The 22,530-nt window shown below is 44.9% G+C and overlaps 1 protein-coding gene across 1 annotated transcript in view; it reads left to right on the top strand.

The window, feature by feature from the left end:
- PARVG (parvin gamma) overlaps positions 1-22,530 on the top strand; it is a 352,500-nt gene that overhangs the window by 212,505 nt on the left and 117,465 nt on the right. Inside the window, exons 6-7 of the mRNA XM_086952730.1 lie at positions 10,549-10,664; positions 21,687-21,742. Coding sequence (XP_086808856.1) covers positions 10,549-10,664; positions 21,687-21,742 — 172 coding nt within the window. The remainder of the gene's footprint in view (positions 1-10,548; positions 10,665-21,686; positions 21,743-22,530) is intronic.

The raw sequence follows: 22,530 nt of genomic DNA on the forward strand, positions 1-22,530 counted from the left end.
TGGCCAACCCTTCCTAACTGAGAACTATGAACATTTTGTAGAACTGCACAAAGTCTTTTTTGATAAACTTAAAACCTACATGACCAAAATGCCAAGGAAACATCGGCAAAATGCAAGGATGGGATGCCATGGGAAGCTCTGGTATAATCGCTCGTGTAGGATGGCTAAAAGGAAGCTCCGAACAGCTATCAAAGAGGGCTCCAAGATGGATGTTAAACTCGCAAGGGAAGAACACAAGCACGTCTTAAAAGAATCTAAAAAGGAATGGGAAGAGCAGCTTTGGGCAGATATGTTGGCTGCTGCCAAAACAAATGACAATGTTGGCTTTTGGAGGTTGGTTGCAAATGGGGGGCATGCAGGAAGAATAGTGAAGGATACATTTTTGGACGAATTAACATGGGTAAAACACTTTACATCTCTGTATAAACAATATGATAGTGTTACTGGAGAGGACCCATGGTTACCCCCACCGCCTGAATGCCTTGACTTTACATTGGAAGAGACAAAGAAGGCAATTAATGAACTAAAAAACAGTAAAGCCCCCGGTCCGGATAAAATACCTGGTGACCTTTATAAACATGCGATTGAAGTCTGGGCTCCCTACATAAACCGTTTATTTAATGTTCTGTCAAAAGATTGTTCATTTCCTGAAAGTTGGCGTGCAGCAGAAGTTGTATTAATTTTTAAAAAAGGTAACAGATCTGTTCCCTCTAATTATAGACCCATTAGTCTAATGGACACCCTGCAAAAACTCTATGCCAAGCATTTATTATACCGAATAAATGATTGGCTGGAGGAATCACCAATACTTTCGAAATTTCAGGCTGGCTTTAGGTCCAAGACCAGTACATTGGACCAGGTCTTCAGATTCTGTTGTATTTACTGGAAGTACGTACATATTAGGAAGGGTCACCTGTATGTAGCGTTTGTTGACCTTAGAGCTGCATTTGATCTTGTTCCTAGAAAGTTGCTCTGGAGTTCCTTAAACAAAGCCGGGTTGCCAGAGAGTCTCTTAACACAGATAATTGAGCTACATGCTAGAAACCATGCCAACATTAGATGGGGCCCAAATGGCGAACTGTCGCGCGATATTCCAATCGAGCGCGGCGTCCGTCAAGGATGTGTCCTGGCCCCCACCTTATTTTCTATATTTGTTAATGATGTCCCAGAATATCTGAATGCCTGTAACAACGATTCACCCCAGCTAAATGGAGAGAGAGTACCTGCGTTGCTCTTCGCGGATGATACCATCTTAATATCCCAGACTAAGAAGGGCCTCCAGGTACTCTTAAACTCCTTTAGTAGCTACTGTGAAAAAAAAGGCTTAGAAATCAATATTAACAAAACCAAATGTATGGCTTTAAATCCTAGCAGACCGGATAGAGGGATATTGACCCTGAATGGACAAACTCTTGGAGTTGTTGATAACTTTTCTTATTTGGGGGTGGTGCTCGACTCAAAGTTAACATGGAAGGCCCAAATTGAGAAAAGTAAGGTGTCATATGCTCAAAATGTTAAACCTATAATGAGCAAACTGAATGCTAGTACAAGCAAGAGTGTAACACCTGTTCTTGAACTCTTTAAATTTAAGATCCAATCTGCTACCCTATACGGGGCCGAAATATGGGGTCCTTGGGCCAGAGAGAGCTTTCAAGGATTGGATAACAAATTTATGAGATCAATCGTAAGGGTCCCCACTAGCACCCCCTTAATTCCCCTCCAATTTGATTTAAATTTTAAACGAACTGATTACCTTACAATTATAAGACCTCTAATGTTCTGGATTAGAATTTGGTCCACTCCAGAATTACTAGACTACAGGAACAGCCTTTTAGAGGTATTAAACCTCGACTCTTTTAACTCTATCCTATGGTTTGGGCATATCCAAAAATGGTTTAGAATACTGGGTCTGTACTCACTATGGGAACACCCTGAGAACTTACCACCCTTTGCTAAAACCATGGTGAAGAGAGCTTTTTGGTCCTTTATGAACAATAGGTTTGTACATGAGAGTAGAATTGGGACCTTAACCAAAGACTTTCTATTGTTCAAAGGCGAACCCTGTTTTGAATTATTTCTGGATGAAATTGAGCCCCCTGCTGCTAAGACCCTCTACCTGAAATTTAGATATGGGAATCTTATGTTAAACTCTAATTTAGAACGCTGGTCAAAGAAAAATGGGGCATGTATAATTGACAGTAATAGAAGATGTCCTATGTGTTTAGCTTCCTGCATGGAGAACGAAGTCCACATGCTGTTTGTATGCAAAGCGTACTCGAAAGCCCGGAAACAATGGCTAAAACCTATGTGTGTTCTCCTAGGAACTAGAAATTGCCTTACAGCATATAGGATTGTTAAAACAAATACTGCCCAGTTCATTGTATTCAGTATCAGCAGATTCCTTCATTCAGTGTTTTTTATACGAAAGAAATTGGGTCAAATGCTCTGAGAAATCGGGTCAGATACATTAAGGAGGTCCTTTTTTTTATTCCACTCCTGCTGCCAAATGAATTATGCTAAATGAATTATGTTAAATGAACCATGTTATAAGGAGACTGATGAATTTTGACTATTGCATCTTTTTTTTTTTTTTAAAAACACACAAGAAATCTTTTATGAACTGATGTGCGTAATTGACTGTTCTTTGTTTTATGTATGTATACATATGTGTCTTTTATGGCTATTATGCCGAAATAAAGATTTTAAAATAAATAAATAAATATGTGAGAAGAAACATTATTTAGCGCTTTCCGTTCTAATAAGATGACCTTGATGTCCACCGTCACTAATTGGTCCAATAGAGCCAATAAAGTCAGATCTTTATCAGGTAAGTCCAATGGGGGGTGTGGGGTGTTGAGTGTATGCAGGCCCAACATTACAGGAGTCAAGGTTAGAGGAAAACAGTTGTGTGAGCGGCCTATGAACCTTTGACCAATATGACAATAGGTACTTGAATGCCAAAAACTTGTTCAGGGTTACCAGCTGCTTCTTTACAGGACCAGCAGAGATCAGAGTCGATCAATTTCAATTTGAACAGTCTAGATGGTGCCCAATATAAGATATGTCCAACATAGAACCGTGTCTGAGGGATCAATTTATCTTTTAGAAGATTGTTGGATATTTTGGGCCAGGTATAGGCCGCAATGGGAGAGGTATTTGAGGTTTGAAGATGCTTAGACCAACGTTTCTGGATGGGTGGGGTAGGGGTGACTTGTGTAATAATTTGTAGATTTGTAATGCTAGGTGGCCACCTCTACTAGATTGCTGACCAAACCGACAAACACCTGAAGGGATTAGTGGGTCACCTTCATTTTTTAAAAACATTTTAGAAATCCACATTGGATAAAGAGTATTTCTCTTCTAGTGAAGCAAAGGTAAGAGGGAGGTCCTCAATGAGTAGGTCGGATACTAGATTGATGCCTACTTTCACCCAAATGTGACCAACTGCGGCTGAAATAGTAGCTGCTGTTTTAGGGTTGTTCCACAGAGAAAGGCCGTAGATGTATTTAGAGTAGGGGACAAAAGTTTATCAATCATCCTGAGAGCACGGATTCTATCAAGAAAGATACAGTTGGAGTGATGTAACACTAGGGGAAGGCATTGTCAGCGTCGCAAGCAGCGAATATGGTGAAATGAGGTTGAGTTTAACCAAATGCCCTGGGACTGTAGTAGTGGTATTAGTGATAAACCACCTGGTGCCTTGTGTGATAAGAAAGGCTGTTTGGTAGTAATACTAGTTGGGGAGACAACACCCTTCTATTGAGCATGGCAGTCTGAGCTTATTTAGGCCCAATCTGGGTTTCTTTTTAGCACAAAGGAGGATGGAGGGTAGTTTGTTAACTGTATTAAAGAAGGATTGAGATAATCATATTGGAAGAATAATGGACAGAAAGTTCACAAGGGGTATAATCATCATTCTCAAAATCTCTAGTCTCAACAACCTCAAGATAAACTCCGGGGACCAGGAGGATAGTAAGTCCTTGATTTTGTCTTGAGGTTTCAGTTCATTAAAAGAGGCTGATTCTGATAGATTATTTGAGAACCAGACGCCCAGGTATTTTATCATGTTTGCTAAGATTGAAGGTCGGACTTTCCAATTTAAGAATAATTTTAATTGCTTGTATGATTTCTTTGGCATCAATTGTAAAGGGTTATGGAACTCGCAGAGTTGCTTAAAAACTCCCCAAGATTACATGGAATTCTTCAAGCAGCAGAATTTTGGCATGTTGCACTGACTTTTAGCACCAGGAGCTTGTTCCATGCTGTAAAATCAGTGTGAACGTCCCACAGAGTGCGCCAGAGGGTGCTGCTTCTTTCTGCTACTCAAGTAGATTTTCGAACTTTTCAACTCGGGCTTCGAGCACCAACTTTCCCTGCTTTCCAAATACCTAATTCACAAACGTTTTAGAGCAACCAGAGTCCACAAATACAATTTGTGATAGTAAATTCCACATCCATTTTCAAATAATTTGAATAATAATAGTTAGGAGGGCATTCAATTGAAGAAAGTGCCCTGAAAACATGCTGGATATCTAAAAACTCAGGTTTGTGGGTATTGACAAATATTTTAGAAGTAGTTTTCTATACTAGAAACGTATAGATAATCCTATAAAAGAAAGTGATTTTCTGGGTGGGAAATACAAGTGAATCTCCCATATTTCATGGATGTTTACTGGAAGGGGTGTCTTCTCAGGGAGACATCACTTGCCAGTAGATACATTTCCAAAGGATGTACCTGTGCAGATTGTTCTAATTGAAAATTACACAAGTACATTTTAACCAATAAGATTATTCCTAGATATTTAATGTGTGGATTCCCTATGAATTCCATAAACCTCTGAATTTACTTCCAAAGTAGGAGAAAAGCTTGAGCAGTAGATGTGTGACTTTTTCAACATGTGTGAATCGACCATATCACACAAAATGTAATACCCGTTAGCTATAATTTGAATTTGTGAATTAATTTGCCAGTAATTTGCACAGAGAAAAAAGGAAGATTGTGGTGGGGGAGGAGATGTGGCCTAATGGCTAAAGTTACCAACTTTGAAACTGGGGTACCAAGTTTGAATTTGCGCCTTGACTCATCATGCAGGGATTCTGGGAAAATCACTTAATCTCCCCATACCTAAAAACCCCAATGTGTAACATACTTTGGTTCTCTTGTAAATAAATCAAATGTGTTTGAGCCAGGTTTGTGCTTTTTAAAACTGCTAAAAATGGTAACAGGTGTGAAACTTAGAAGAACGTTTCCGGTAAAAAAAATATTTTCCAAAGTGTGTACTGTTGATATTTCTTTAGAGCGTAACATGCTCATTGATAAAAAAATAGTATAGTAATGGTATAAATAGTTCTACAGTTACTAGAACCAGAATCATGCCTTTATGTTAATATGATGGTGTTAAATATACGCACTGCTACATATTGAGCTTGAAGCCATGAGCCAGATTACATAAACCTGTGTGGGTACAGAGCAATTGTCCAGTGATAGATGTTTGCGAAAACAAAACTTTGGTAAGTGCACTTGCAAAAGTTAAATTTTTTTGCTCTGGTCTATTGTTGCAAGCACTGGTGTTAAATTGCCTCTTCTGGAGCAATGCTATGTAATGTGACCCCAGAAAAGGGAAATTGCTTTGAAGTCATGCCATTGGTCAACATGGCTATTTGCTTGCTTACCTAAGCATGATCTGGCTCCCCCTAAGGCCCCATACAGATCTATTTGTGACATTGTAAGTAAGGGTGACTTTGACTTATCTAATAAGGATGAAATATTATTACCTATGAAAAGTGGCCTTCTATTGTCTGTACATAGAGTAAGGTCAGGCTAATGTCCAGGTGACCTTGGTAATTACTAAACTTCTATTCAGTCCCTATTCTTTAATCTAGAGGAGGTTAGTTTAGCCTTATTAAAAACTCCTACCGGTAAGACCCGTGGCCTAGTCGATGTCCCTCTTGATATTTAATATCGATCTATGACCTCCATTATTGATTAATGTTTTTTTTAACTCCATGGCTAAATCCTGACCCCCTAGCGCATAGTCAGAGGCAATAATTACCCAAATTCTTTGGAAGGGAAATAGAGACGGGCTGAAATACTACCACCCAATATCACTCTTTATCTCAGTGGTGAACATTATTGGGTGTATTCACTTGGCCAGATTGAAGTTCTGGGTTGAACAGAAAATGCTCTGTCAGATATCAATTTAGATTTTAAAAGGTTTTAGGCACTGTCGAGCAATATTTGAATCTCCACCTACTCAATGGTAAATATTCCATGTCCAAACAAGGTATACTCCCTCTGGCCTTTATGGATTTGTCCAGTGCGTTTGAATGCATGTCCCACAGAAAGCTCTGGACAATAATGTTAAGAAAGGAGATAGAGGGACCCTTAGCTATTATCTTTTTTTTATTTTTATTTTTATTTTTATTTATTTATTTTTTTTAAACCTTTATTGCACATTGTATAGTACACAGCGGAAAGCCTACAACCCAGTGGGCCGGCCGCTAACACCGTTCGTGATTCAAAATGCAGCATTTCAAAATAGTCATTAAACCATCAGTCTCTGTATAAATCCAAATAAGGTCGCTGCGAAAGAAAAGTGCATCCCAGATATCTGTATCGACGCTGGATGAGGTTTTTGATTTTACTTTTTTTGAAAAGAACAACTTTCAACTTCAAACGTTAGGAATAGTATTACGATCTTGCATGAATCAACACAGTCTGAGTTACAAGTACCTCTTGGGAGAGGCCTACTCTGGTCTCATACCCATTTACTCGATCGTTCCCCACCAATCTTACCCTTACATCCACCCCCTGCTTCCCACGTAACAATTCAAATAGGAGATCCCGTATAGTATCCTTGGCTTCTCTTCTCCTCACACATCTCACTTAGCTTTACCCCTCATCCATTTACTCGTCGTAGACATCTTGATCATCTTCCAGCAAGGGGTCACAAATTTCCCCCCTGTACACATTCCATTTCGTCCAAACCTTATTCCATTTCCCTGGGCAGGCCCGGTTAGAATATACTGCCCTTTCGGTTACCATCACCCTGTCCATATTTAGACACCATTGTGACTTGGTCGGCATTTCTGCCGCAACCCAGCGCTGTGCGATGTCTCATTTTGCCACCATTAATCCTACCGTGACCCAGAGCTGTTCATATCTGGAGAGGTCAGTAGGCTCCCATATGTTTAACAAGCACCTCCGTGGGTCAGGCAACAGCGACAGGTCCAACGTTTGCAAGATTGTGCGGAGTATCTGTTTCCAGTATTCCCGAATCTTGGGGCATTCCCATATGGTGTGAAAAAATGTTCCTTCCTCCCCACACCCACGAAGGCAGTAAGGATGTGGTATCCTATGGATGCGGTGTAACATGGTCCTAGTGTAGTAAACCCTGTGTAGTATCTTGAGTTGTACTAGCCGCAGTCGGGCCGAGATGCCCACTTCCTTAGGGGTCCCAAGTGCCTCATTCCACTCATGTTCGTCCATTACGCTAGTGTCACCCTCCCATTTTGCCTTTAACAGGAGTGTCGGATCTGGGAAGTTATTGAGCAGTTTGCGGTATGTGAGTGATGTTGCCCTTTCCATCATACAATCAGTAAGGAGGCGGTCTTCCAATGGCGAGGACTCGGGCAGCGTTGTGTCGGGGGGCAGGGCTGCGAGCAATGCATGTTGTATTTGGATGTACCTGTAAAGTTCTCTGTCACCAAGGTCGTATAATTCTTTTAGCCGGGTAAAGGGTATCACCCCGTTCCTCTCCCAGAGATCACCCACCGTGGAAATCCCTATAGTATCCCAGTGTGTAAAACCCTTGCTGTTCCTCATGTTGCCCAATATCCGAGAATCCCACAGCGGGGTCATTTTGGTGATCTTCCCTTTCCAACCCAGCGCTGCTGTTGCTGTATGCCACAACTGTACTGTCAGTCTAGTAGGCCCCAGCAAGGCACGAACTTTACGGTGATCATATAATAGACCCAACAGGCTGTTCGTGCCCAATTGTGCCCTGTCAGACTGGAACGCTGGCTCGGCTTGAGGTGCGTGAATCCACTGGTTGATCGGCTTAAGGTGTGCTGCCCAGTAGTACAGTCTTAAGTTAGGTAATGCAATACCACCGTCGTACCAGCCTCTGTGCAACTTGGATTGTGCAATGCGTGCAGGGAGGTTCCCCCATAAAAGGTTGGAAACCAGCGCTGCCACTTTCTGGAAAAACCTAGGGGCTACAGGATAGGGTGTATTTTCGAGGACATACAAAAAACGTGGCAACGCCATCATTTTATAGAGTGCAGCTCTACCCAGAAGTGTTAACGGAAGACCCGACCAGAACGTAACATCTCGTTTAAGTCTATCCAAGTGAGGCTTCAGATTCTTATCCGTGAATTCCGTTGGATTCCTAGTGACATGAATGCCCAGATACTTAAACGACGAGCCCACTATCGTTAGTGGGCACGCCTCGCCAAGGTTCGGGGCCTGCCCCTGCAAAACATACAGTTCCGACTTATTCCAATTCAGCGTATAGCCGGAAATGCTGCCGTGTGTGTCACAAATGTGCAATAAAGCCGGCACTCCGCATTCGGGGTCTGTTAGATAAATCAACATATTGTCTGCATATAAAGACAGTCGTTCCTCCCATCCCCCACTCCATGATATGCCCTTGAGGAGAGGCGAGGTCCTTATGAGGGTCGCGAGGGGTTCCAAGGAGATAGCGAACAGCAGGGGTGACAAAGGACAACCCTGCCGTGTGCCCCTCCCCAGCGGGAACGTGTGCGAGATATGTCCATTAGCTACCACGTGTGCCATCGGGTCAGTGTATAATAGTTAGCTATTGTCTTTTTTGTGCCAACTTTTTTGCAGTGCGTCTGCCTGAGTGAGATTCGGTCAGAACAGTGACTGTACACATTCCTTTAATATAGGAAGGGGAGTTATAAAAGGGTGTGTTTTATCCCTTCTTCTATTTAACATATATTTCAATGGTTTTGAAATATATTTGCTGGATGAAGGACAAGCAATGCTTAACCCGTTCTGTGTTCCCGTCGGCAACTGTTAAGGCGTTAGAGTAGAAACCCATTTCTCCATTTTTTTGCTCTATGCAGATGATGCAGTTTTAATTTCCTGGACTGCCAAAGGTCTCCAAAATTTGTGAGATGTCTTCCCCATTATACATGGATGAGCTGAATTTACAAACAAACCTGAGCAAGAACTTTTTCAAGTCTCACTCTTTACGGCCTACAAAGACATACTTGGCATGCTTATTGGGGAAAAAACAGGCATTTTCTTATCTCTGCATACACTTGGGAACTGGATTCATCAAAGAGCTACAGGGGTATGTAGACTGTGTGAGTCTACACACAGTGGATAATTGCTTTTAGGAGTGAGCTGTGTCAAGCAGCTTCTCAAATGTTTAGCTCTCATAGATTTGGCATTTGCTAATTAACTGACTTTATTAGGTCATAGCCACTTATTTATGGTTAACCGATTAGTGCTGGTGGGCATGCGTATCCCTTGATTTTGCTCAGCACATCCCCTGGCTAGCCTAACTTATATAAAAAAACTTCTGGAAAACTAGGGAAGCCAGAGGTTTTTGTAACCCTGAGACTACTAATACAGTTACTAAGAAGGACAGGAATGCCTTTTATCTGAATACATTAACCAAGTAATCCCAGATAGAAGCGGCCAAAATTACTAATGTGAAGCACTCTCTGCCTTTAACGTATGCAGTTTTATCTGTCAACTGTCACAAATTCTGAACATAGGTATTGGTTGATCAGCTTCCATGTCTATAAAATACATTTTCGGGTTGCTTTTCCTAAATTGGGCAAATGGTCTAGAGGCGTTCCCCCTGTCCTCGTGATGTCCTAGCTAGCCAAAGCGCATTACAATATGTATTACTATGTTCATTTTCTAAAGAAGCTAGAGTGAGTTATTAGTGTCCAATGCTAAAGCAAACTGGCTACAGAAATTGTAAACTAGGCCTGATATCTCTGCAACAGCCTCAGGATGTGTATGCATGTCTTGTTATGATGTAATTTTGAAAACAATCACTAACGACTACTAACTCTTAACCGAATCTTGTTGTTTACAAAATGTTGAGATTCTATTATGTTGTTTTAATGTACTGATCTCACAGCATGACGTTACACACACACACACACACCCACACACACACACACACACACTCACACGGTAAGACACCTACAAGTGTTTATAAAAACAATGCCTTTTTTAGCCAGGTTATTTAAGAATATGAATTAATTACAATATATTTGGTTTACAGTTCGAAATACCACTGCATGTTTTAGTGTTTATGTTCATCCCCTCGCAGTTGGTCAGAGAGCATGCATTAAACTCGCATGCAGCAGTATTTACACTGGAACATTAGTGGCTCCAGGAATTCATTTTGCTTAAATGTCACCTTCTCCCACAGCGAGGCACGTGTCTGGATAATGTTGATATTACTCCATAGCGCCGAAGAAGGAATGTCATTAAGAAAATGTCACCTTTTATTAAATATATTTCATGCTATTTCTCCCTCTCGCTTTCTTTAAAATTAGTGATTTTGAGCAAGGACCTCTTGGCCACCTTACATCTTCTGGTTGCGATAGCCAGGCACTTCCAGCCCCGCCTGCCTCTTCCTGCCAACGTCTCCGTGGAGGTGGTCATAGTTGAGGTGAGTGCTTTTATCTTCATATTTAATTATGGAAAATCTGCGCGATGCTGAACTTTGCTACCCAAGAGCTAATTAGAAGGCAGGCAGCACCGGGAACCGACACGCGGACGGTTCAGTCAAACTGCTAATTGTTTCATTTCAGTTTGATGGACCGCGCTGAGGTCACCTCGGAGCCTGAGGCCTGGTGATGCGCGAGGAGAGCGAGCATCTGAGCCGGAGGGCAGGCGGGGCAGAGGCAGAGAGCGGGAGGGCTGAGGGCGGCCTGGTGATCCTCGAGGAGACCTGACACTGCAGGTCACCTCGGAGCCAAGATTGGGAGTGCTGAGGCCTGGTGATATGCGAGGAGACCGAGCACTGGAGCCGGAGGGCGGGCGGGGCGGAGGCCTCGTGATGAGCGAGGAGACCTTGCACTGCAGGCCACCTTGGAGCTGGAGGACTGAGGACCGCCTGGTGATGCGTGAGGAGACCGAGCACTGGAGGTCACCTCAGAGCCGGAGGGCGAGCGGGGCTGAGGGCGGCCTGGTGATGCACGAGGAGACAGAGCACTGCAGGTCACCTCGGAGATGAGGATCGGGGGGCTGAGGCCTGGTGATATGCGGGGAGACCAAGCACTGCAGTTCACCTCAGAGCAGGAGGGCTGACTCAGGGCCGCCTGGTGATGCGTGAGGAGACGGAGCACTGCAGGTCACCTCAGAGCCAGAGGGCTAAGGCCAGGTAATGTGCAGGGAAATCGAGCACTGGAGGTCACCTCTGAGCCGGAGGGCTGAGGGCCGCCTGGTGATGCGTGAGGAGACGGAGCACTGCAGGTCACCTCAGAGCCAGAGGGCTAAGGCCAGGTAATGTGCAGGGAAATCGAGCACTGGAGGTCACCTCTGAGCCGGAGGGCTGAGGGCCGCCTGGTGATGCGTGAGGAGACGGAGCACTGCAGGTCACCTCAGAGCCAGAGGGCTAAGGCCAGGTAATGTGCAGGGAAATCGAGCACTGGAGGTCACCTCTGAGCCGGAGGGCTGAGGGCCGCCTGGTGATGCGTGAGGAGACGGAGCACTGCAGGTCACCTCAGAGCCGTTGTTGGGGCGGCTGAGGCCTGGTGATGCGTGAGGAGACAGAGCACTGGAGGTCACCTCAGAGCCAGAGGGCTAAGTCCAGGTAATGTGCAGGGAAATCGAGCACTGGAGGTCACCTCAGAGCCAGAGGGCGGGCGGGGCTGAGGCCTGGTGATGAGCGAAGAGACCTTGCACTGCAGGTCACCTCGGAGCCGGAGGACTGAGGACCGCCTGGTGATGCGTGAGGAGACCTTGCACTGCAGGTCACCTCGGAATCTGAGGGCGGGAGGACTGAGGCCTGGTGATGCGTGAGGAGACCATGGACTGAATGTCACCTCAGAGCCGGTGGGCAGGAGGGCTGAGGACGGCCTGGTGATGCACGAGGAGACCGAGCACTGCAGGTCACCTCGGAGCCTGAGGCCGGGAGGCCTGAGGCCTGGTGATGCGCGAGGAGACCGAGCACTGCAGGTCACCTCCGAGCCAGAGGGCAGGAGGGCTGAGGCATGGTGATGCGCAAGGACACCGAGCACTACTGGTCACCTCCCATAATATCCTTGTTCAATAATAAATTGATACCCTTGAGCACAGTGTCAAATGCATCACCACTCCTACCCAAATATACCCAATCTTTCTTGATGAGAAAGCAGCAGCAACATTTTGATTATGTTTCTAAATATTTCAACATGCATGGCAAACAATTTAGGAAACATTAAGGTAGGTGACTTTTTTACCTTCTGCTAGTTTAGGCAAGTTGAACAAACACATCTGGCTCCCATGACCCTCCACTAGACACCAAACCTAAATAATGAGGCAAAACAGATCGTATAAAGATGTGGGGTACATACAACTTGTCTGTAGTCTCACAGAACCAAGAAGACCCAACTACTCCATTAGAGTGTGCGTCAGAGACTCTATATTTATTTCTAGACTGGGAGCTCGACCACCAGAGAGAGAATTAAACAGCAGGATGAAGTCAAGATCAGATAGGAGATCTGCAGCAACTGATTCAAAAGGTTATTGATAAATAAGAAAGAGAAGAACAAGGCGGGACAATTACTAAAATCAGATCAGCCCTCCAAGCGTATGGGAAAGTATTACATACCTGGAGAGTAGTCTCAGCAGAGAGGTCAGAAACAGAAGAGGCACTGTCAAGTGGTTGAATAAGCAGCACCCTCCCACCCTTTCAAACTCTGACAGTGCGAAGGTCCCTTGGTAATGTTTGTGAAGGGTGGGAAGGGCAGACAGCCCCTTGGAATGTTTAGCCCCTGGCATTTGCCTACTCTGTCCATGTCTTAAGATGTCTCTACAGTCGAGCCAATCCTGCACCAGTAGCCTGGGTCTTCCCTAAGTGCACGAAGTACCTTCAAAATATTTGGGATACAAATTACACAACAAACAAATATAAAAAAAGACTTTAACGTGTAGTGAGTTTTTCTTAAACACATGAAAGTTTTTCAATTTAGTATATTAGATCACAACATTGCATTGATTTGGAAGTTTCTAAACATGAACTTTAAAACATTTATTAACCCTCCCTCCTGACAAAGCCATGAACAAATCGTTCGAATTTTCAGATGTCCCTTATGTCATGACCAATATTATTTTTATGGAGGAATGAACATTACTCACTATTGAAGCATATACAAGTGAGATTTTTACACAGGATCCAGCTTGAACTGAATTATTCGAATGTGCTCCTAAATGTCACTATCAAGTCAACTAAATACATGAAGCAACTTGATTTTACTTAAATCTCGCAATTTAGTCATGAAGGTGAGCCATAATTTGAATACTGGTTTTATGGTCACACATAGTGCAATTAAACATCTGACTAGATTACCTTCTTTTTCTCAATCCCATCATTCTGTGACTCTTTTTTGATCTTTCACTATCCAGTAAATGCATATAAAATAATGCACACCTTAAATGAAAAGTAGGAGCAAATTAAAAAAATCAGTGAGAAATGCACTATTTTATGTTATGAAACCTTTGTTTGTTAATTTGATCACTGCAGATATGTGTGTGCAACCAAAAGTCCACAGAACTGAATTGTGTTTGGTTCAGCATACAATAGTTACTCATGTATGTTTAGTGCTTGGAGATCCCTGTTCGTCACACAAGGCATTGGGAATGTGTAAGTTATTATTTTAATTTGCATTGCACACAGTATACGATAAGCTTCCATAAAATGTCAGAAAAAAAAAATCAAAGTGCACATTTATGTAATATGGAGATTGCACCTAGTTAAACAGTTTTACAACTGTGTATTAAAAGCAGGTGCTCCACAGCTCAGCTTGCAACACCCCCTACAATTAAGCCTGGGCGTAGTTCGCAAACTAGCGCTACGCATAGTTCAACAAAGTGTACTTCGCACTACGCGAGCTACGCGTAGCACTACGTGAACTGCGTAGTGCGCGGTTTATGATGATTGCACAGTGCCTGATGCTTATCTGCACTGTGTAATCAGTGAAAACGGCATCCTGCACAGTGTGAGATGTCATTTACTGCCACTCGAGTCAATTTTTACTTGAGCGCCAGCTTTCTCAAGGCGGACTTGTAGTTTCTCATCGCGAGCCGTCGCGAGCATACCCACCCACTCACAATGAGAAACCTGACCTCCCCACGTTGAGAATTTTGCGGGGAGGTTTATTTTCCACGCTCGCAATCGGCAACTTGATGTTGCCAATCGTGAACGAGGAAACAGTCTTGCTGGGATGTCATTTTGCTTGCTTGCAGTCGCCAACTTGACGTTCAGGACCGCGAGCAAGCAAATAATGACCGCTGCACTACGCTAGGCGTGTTTGCACTGTGGTACGTGCAATTCGTGAAGTAGCGCAAACTTCGCAAACTAGGCAAGCGTAGCGTAGCGCTTTGCCCAGGGTTACCTACAATACCTTTTAAAAAAATATATATTTGTCTTTGAAAGTTTAAAGTGCTTCCATCAATTAACGTCACCTCTACTGGCTCCCAAGCAGCCTTTACATTTAAGGTTTAACCAACTGCACAGATCTATGTTTCTTTTGGGGGCTGGCAGTCTGCACGCTGGCGAGAAGGTTTGTTTCTTGTTTGTGTGTCTGCCTCTCCGTCAGGAGTACAGCACAGGAGACCCTCCACTTCAGCAGGGGTATTTAAAGTGTAACCCTGGTCTTTTAGCACAAAGGCTAAAATGATGGTCATAATTTCTTGGTCCTCTCTGTTGATGGTATCTATCCAATAAATGGTGCTGTTCCTGTTTATTTGAAGCCCAAATCGGAAAACGTGTTTCTTAATTGGGCAAGACACCCTCTAGGCTGCAACACCTCATAATTTACAGTGAAAACAAAGGTGCATACCGGAGGCCTTTCTGCACAGATCATCTACAAACTGTGAAAGATGACAAAAGGGCATCCCGCCCCGCTGCTCATTTAGCCCTATTCAGTCCCTCCATTCAACACGATTGTTGAAGCCTCGCCTGAAGACCCTTCAAAAGGCAGATGTGGCAGTAGTGCAGTGAGGAAAAGAGCCTTCTTTCAGGCAGCACAATGGCAAGAATGCAATGCACAGACACTGCAAGTCTGTCTTTTCCCTGTCTCACAGATCTTATTGTATTTTAGGAGCATGCTGGCTCCTCATAAAGAAGTGCGTGGAAATGAAAGTGGAGCTGCACGGCCGCACCTTAAAGGCAACAAATGTCTTGAGTATCAGTATTCTCCTTGGCAGTGGAGAAATGTCGGTACTAAGAGGGAAATAAATAAGAAGTGCCGGTACTCAGAACTTGAGAGTACCAGACCATTTAAAGCACTGCTTGTTAAACTCAGTAAAGAATTATAAAGAAAGAACATCAGAACTTGACTATTATCCAGTTTTTTAGGATAGTTTTGATCGCTGCGGTGAGTAGGAGGCCGATTAGTTCTTTGTCCACCTTGGATTCTATTGCCGGTGACATAAAAGCTGTGGCTATAGTGTGGAAGTCCAGCTGTATTGAGTCCTAGGGCGTTGTTTATGAAATCTCCTATTCGGCTCCAGAACTTCTTGACCTTCGGGCAGAGGAATATTAGGTGTGCCAGGTCCCCTTTATGTTTGTTACAGTTCCAGCACACATCACTGTCTCTTATTCCTATTAAGATATGGTTCAACTGGATCGCCGTCCTACGGGGAGCGGACACCATAACAGCAAACCAAACGACAACGACCCTCACGAATGCAGAAATGTGGCTAACCCTGGACAACTACCTATCCTCACACAAGTCCCCCTAGACCAGCACCCAAGTGGCACACAATCTTCACCACACAGGCAAGGTAGCCTGACCAAGGACACTTTTTAACGCGCACTAGTGAACCTCCATCTCTCACTCCCTTTCTTTTCTCCCTTTTCTACCTTTCCTTCCAGTCTCCTAGGGGCGAATCCCCGAACCACGGACAACGTCGCATATGACATACGAATGCAACACGCACGCTCCTCCAAAAGCCGTATGTAACCTTACCGGCACATAAATAGCTGTTCAACTGCTTTTCCCTCCCTGGGAGACCATGACATTATACCTGTATACTGTACCTTGTAAATACCTCAATAAAAAAATTATTGGAAATAAAAAAGAACGTGACTATTATAAGTTATTACAGTTGAGTTCTAACATCACAATGCCTGCTGCCGGAGCCAGCAGCTGAGGTGAAAGACAGGTCTGATCATGAAGAATTATAGAAGTTGCTGTTTAAAGCAAGAAAATCGAACGCTGCTTTTTTTTCTTCTGCTCTGTTTAATAACTTACAATGACAGGTAGAGAGATAATGTTTGTTTTTTTGCTCTCCTTGTATAGTGAAAAGCTAGAATCTTCCTCCATGTTTCTACACATTCTGAACTATTGCATTTTTTTAACTGACTTGTATTGAACTGTTTCTAATATCTGTTTGCAACAAATATTGAACAGATTTTTGGTGTATTTAATTTAGCTCCATAAGTTTTATTTTTATTCTTCATGTTTGCAAACATGCTCTCTCTTTCATATGGAAGAGCTACGCACCAAGGTTTTAAGTAGTTTTTGGGAAAGGTCAAGTCAAGTCAAGTCAATAGATTTATATAGCGCGCTACATACCCATAGGGTCTCAAGGCGCTTGAGGAAGGGTGGGGAATTACTTGTCGAATATCCAAGTTTTAAGTTGCTTTCTGAATGCTAGGTGGTTCTGAGTAAGGCGAAGGTGAGTGGGAAGAGAGTTCCAAGTTTTAGCTGCCAGGTAGGAGAAGGATCTACCTCCCATGGTGGTTTTGTTGATGCGAGGTACAGTGGCAAGGGCTAGGTTGGAGGATCGTAGCTGACGGGAGGGGGTGTAGAAGGATAGTCGTGTGTTGAGGCATTCGGGTCCAAGTTCGTAAAGTGCTTTGTGTGCGTGGGTTAGGAGGTGGAAAGTAATCCTCTTATTTACGGGGAGCCAGTGCAGGTTTTTCAGGTGACCAGAGATGTGTTCTTTACGCGGGATGTCTAGCATGAGCCTGGCTGAAGCGTTCTGGATGCGTTGGAGTTTTTTCTGGAGTTTTGCGGTGGTACCGGCATATAGGGTGTTTCCGTAGTCCAGGCGGCTCGTGACCAGTGCGTGGGTGACCGTTTTTCTAGTTTCGGTGGGGATCCAGCGAAATGTTTTTTTGAGCATGCGAAGAATGTTGAAGCAAGATGATGAAACGGCGTTGACTTGTCTGGTCATCGAGAGTGAGGAGTCCAGGATGACGCCCAGGTTCCGTGCATGGTCTGTCGGGATGGGTGCTTTTCCAAGGGCCTCTGGCCACCAAGAGTCATCCCAGGCGGAGGGGGAGGTGCCTAAGATGAGGACTTCTGTTTTGCTGAGTTCAGTTTCAGACGGCTGTGCTTCATCCACTCGGCTACTTCTTTCATTCCTTCGTGTAAGTTGGTTTTGGCGGTGTTAGGGTCTTTGGTGAGTGAGAGGATCAGTTGAGTGTCGTCAGCGTAGGAGATGATGTTGAGGTTGTGTTGGCGAGCGATGGCCGCAAGGGGGCTCATGTATACGTTGAAGAGGGTGGGGCTGAGTGAAGATCCTTGTGGCACGCCACAAATGACTTCAGTAGCCTCTGACTTGAATGGTGGGAGGCGGACTCTCTGGGTTCTTCCGGTAAGGAACGAGGTGATCCATTCCAGTGCTTTTCCTTGGATTCCGACGTTTCTGAGGCGCTGTAGAAGGGCGCTATGACAGACTGTGTCAAAGGCAGCGGAGAAGTCGAGGAGGATGAGGGCGACTGTGTCTCCGTTGTCCAGTAGAGTTCGAATGTCGTCTGTTGCAGCGATGAGTGCGGTCTCAGTGCTGTGTTTGGCTCGGAATCCGGACTGTGAGGAGTCGAGGGATTTGTTGGTTTCGAGGAAGGCGGCGAGCTGGTTGTTGACAGCTTTCTCGATGACTTTGGCCGGGAATGGAAGAAGCGAGATGGGGCGGTAGGTGAAGGTTCTGCAGAAGGTTGGGTGGGTTGATCTCCGGGTCGGTTGTCGAAGCTGTTGTGGATGTCTGCGATTTTGTTGTGGATGAAGGAAGCTAGGGAGTCGCAAAGGGCTTGGGAGGGGGTGATGTCGTTGGAGTTGGCTGATGGGTTTGTAAATTCTTTGACGATGTTGAATAATTCCTTGCTGTTGTGGGCGTTGTTGTCTAGTCGGTCTTTGAATGTGGCTTTCTTGGCAGAACGGATTAGTTGGTGGTGTATGCGGGTGGCGTTTTTGAAGGCGTCCCTGGTGCTGGTGTTTGGGTCTTTTTTCCAGGTCTTCTCGAGGGAGCGACAGAGTTTTTTCGATTTCTTAAGATTTCTTAAGATCATCGTTGAACCAGGAGGCGTTTTTGCAGCCTAGTTTGATTTGACGTTTTTTCAACGGTGCTAGGATGTCTGCGCTGTTGGATAGCCATTGGGTGTGGTTAATGGCTGCTTGGTCGGGGTTTGAGGAGTGGGCAGGGGGGTTTTGAAGAAGCGATGAGGAGATCTGGTCGATGGTGATTTTGTTCCAATTTCTTCGCAGGGTGGGTTGAGGATGGTTGTGGATTGTGGTCTTATTGTAGATAAAGTGAACGCATCTGTAGTCCGTCCAATGAAGAGCTGTGGTGTGACTGAATGAGACATGTTTGCTGGAGGTGAAGATGGGGTCGAGTGTGTGACCTGCAATGTGGGTGGGGGTAGTGACAAGTTGTTTGAGTCCGAGCTCAGCGAGATTGTCCAGAAGGGTGGTGGCGCTGCTGTCATTGCTCTTTTCCAGGTGAAAATTGAGGTCTCCCAATAGAATGTAGTCCTCGGAGGGGAGGGCGTGTGGGGTGATAAAGTCAATGATGTCGTCACTGAATTGTGCACGGGGTCCTGGGGGCCGGTAGAGGAGGGTGCCTCTGAGTGTGGTCTTGGGGTCGGTGTGGATCTGGAAATGGAGGTTTTTGGCGCTGGCAAGGTTGACGTCTGAGCTGGTTGAGATGCGGATGGAGTTCTTATGGACGATAGCGATGCCTCCTCCTGTTTTCTTGATGCGGTCCTTACGGATGATCTTGTATCCTTCCTGGATGGCAATGGTGATGTCTGGGGCTGAAGAGGCATTCATCCATGTTTCTGTTAGGAAGGCGACTTCCGGAGAGATGGTGTCTAGTAGATTCCAGAGGTCGATGGCGTGTCTGTGGACCGAGCGGGTGTTGAGCAGGATGCATTTTAGGTGGTTGGTGTCAGGTCTCTGTTTGGTGTTGGTGGATGAGGAGTTGGTTTTGGTGCCGTCGAACTTGCAGGTGTTGCAAGAGAAGGGTCCATGGGTGTGTCCAGGAGCGGCTTGGACGCAGTTGGGGGAACGGCCGGGGTTAAGGGCTAGGAGGGTGGTGGGTAAGTGATGCGAGTGGGCTGGGCATTACGGGAACCAGGGGGACTGGCGCTGGGCGCGGTCCAGGCGCGGACGGGCGTAGACGGGCTTACCTTTGGCGCACCTTCGGCGCAACTGGGGCGCGACCGGTGCGCGTGACCGCTGTGCGAGAATGCTACTGTCATATATGGTTGGAGGAGGGGGAGGGGCGAGGGAGGGTCAGCAGGGAAGCGGGGCGGGCTGTGGGGGTCAGGCTCTGAGGCACCAACAACAAACAACAACACGCGTAAGATGGCGGCAGCGTGGGGAGAAACGCAACTGGAGGTAGGCTGGGGCTCAGGTGACTGTCTGTGCTAGCAGTAGGGTCGCGCTATATCAATTAGCGTGAGAAAATCGAGCGCCATGCAAACAATGCCCTCAAAGTTTTCCTTTCTGTCTAATAGTGAGCGCCGTGTCAGCAGTCCCCCAGAGGCTTTAGAAATGTCCCAGAACTAGTAAATATCCCTCGCGCTGCAGCGTTAGCCAGAGTAGTGAGTTAAATAATTATTAAAAGGCAAAGGCAAATCACACAGCAATGCGGCACTGAGCAACGATACCAGGCAGAAGCAGGCAGCAGGGTAAAGGGAGCGACCGCTTCTGAGCTCTTCAGGACGGTCACGGCGCAAGCGGGGTCAGGGCAGGCAGTATAGTCTGTGGGAGGGAGGGTCAGCAGGGAGGCGGGGCGGGCTGTGGGGGTCAGGCTCTGAGGCACCAACAACAAACAACAACACGTGTAAGATGGCGGCAGCGTGGGGAGAAACGCAACTGGAGGTAGGCTGGGGCTCAGGTGACTGTCTGTGCTAGCAGTAGGGTCGCGCTATGTCAATTAGCGTGAGAAAATCGAGCGCCGTGCAAACAATGCCCTCAAAGTTTTCCTTTCTGTGTAACAGTGAGCGCCGTGTCAGCAGTCCCCCAGAGGCTTTCGAAATGTCCCAGAACTAGTAAATATCCCTCGCGCTGCAGCGTTAGCCAGAGTAGTGAGTTAAATAATTATTAAAAGGCAAAGGCAAATCACACAGCAATGCGGCACTGAGCAACGATACCAGGCAGGAGCAGGCAGCAGGGTAAAGGGAGCGACCGCTTCTGAGCTCTTCAGGACGATGTTGTGACCATGTATTATATGGGATAAATTACCCCCTATCGTTCATGATAAGGCTACTGCAAGTCACCTCAGAGTTCCATAACCTTATAAAGGAACTCTGCCTTCGGCCACCTTCCCTTACATGGTTATGGAACTCTTTGGTGATTTGCAATATGCTTTGTCCTTTATATATTAGATCAAAAACCTTTTTCTGTGCATATTGTACAAAACATAAATACTTTGAACCTGCATCACTTTCCAGCAGTCTCTTTCCAACTCATCATACAGCCCGCATTTACTTTCTCAATATTTAATAAATATCTGAATTATTTACCTTTCACATTGTACCAGAAAACATCTGACACAATGTGAAACCGAAAAACTGCTCAAAAAGAGGCAAAGTATATGCAAAACAGTTGCACTAACTCTGGTTGTGCATGGTATTCCTCATTCTGAGGAGAAAACGTGGAATGGCGCACTTGGGCAAACATTGCACCCAGTAATATTAGTATTTAACAAGGTGCTCAATGGAGGGCACTTGAAATCAGGCATTAATAAAGACCAGGCTCTTCCTAGGCTCCTCATTCTTGTCTAAACATAGTTGGGCTGATTCAAGCCCAGTAAGTTAGAAAGTTCTTTTAAGATAACGCTCCACTTTGAAATGGAGTGGGAAATTATGTAGATTACTACTAAATTATGAATGTGAATAACCAGCAAATTATGACTATCTTTGTGTTGCTGGACCTCCCAATGTATATATTTTTCTCTGCCTTGAGTACGCCCAACCCCTAATCTTAGTACTGCAGAAAATTTGACATACTGGTAGATTTAGGTGGCACATAATTGCATCTCATGTTTTAAAGGTCTTCAGACAATGGTTATGTGTAGCAGCACCTGAGAATTATGCCCACTGAGTTGCTTGCCCACCTAACTTGAATTCTGTTGCACAAAAATTGTTATAAATAGGCCCGTGAATGTAGCAGCCATAATGACTGTTGTTAACTGCTTGTGCTGGCACTACTACATATTCTAAAAAGGTTTTTTTGTATTTTTCTTTCCATAGCCCACCAAAAAAGGAATAAAAACAGAGAAAGTAGTGGAATATGTGACTCAGTGCAGGTAAGTCCAGATTCAATAGATTGCTTTAAAAATGCATTGACAAGACCTGCAGGCTGGTGGGTAGGGTTTTTATTACTTTATTTATTTTTCAAGAATATGCGATGGAAATTAAAAGATTCAAAATTTAAAAATGGTGAGCTTATACTAACAAAAAAGTATAAAATGAACCATCCCACGTCTTGGCCCACTAGCTTCATCCACAGCTCTTGGTATTGAAGTGCATCATTTTTAAGGTGGATGTGCACATGTGATCAGGAAAAATACTGTCACAGTATAGCTAATGGCCTTTAGCCCACACAGTATACGTTCATGGGTGGAAACAAAATGTGAATGACACTTTAATAGACCGTGGTCCACAGCTTGAGTTCTGTATCAAGCACCTGTGGCCTAGGATTACTGTCCGTGAATATCCTGGCCTTGCTCCTGTCATCCACCCCAGAACATGGAAAATACAGTGGCTGCATACCTTTACTACACAGCGTGACTTAATCAGGACAAATGGTGGCCCACATCCATAGAGGTCCTACATATATATTGCCCATGGCTGAGCCTGTAGTCCAGCCTTTGTCCTCTAAAAACTTACGAGAACACCAGGCTCCCAGACTAGAAAGCACTCCCAGCACATGCTCACAAAGCAGCTTAGGGCCATAAGCAGACTACCCTGCCCTGCAAACTCACTGGAGCTCTGATTTGGGCTTGATTGTAATCTGAATCAGTGAGGTTCATAGGAGATAGGACCTTTTTCATCGACGTTGAAGGCCTGCCCTGCCACAGATGAGTCTTGTATT

The sequence above is a fragment of the Lissotriton vulgaris genome, chromosome 1_2, assembly GCF_964263255.1.
Source record: "Lissotriton vulgaris chromosome 1_2, aLisVul1.2, whole genome shotgun sequence".
Taxonomy (NCBI): domain Eukaryota; kingdom Metazoa; phylum Chordata; class Amphibia; order Caudata; family Salamandridae; genus Lissotriton; species Lissotriton vulgaris.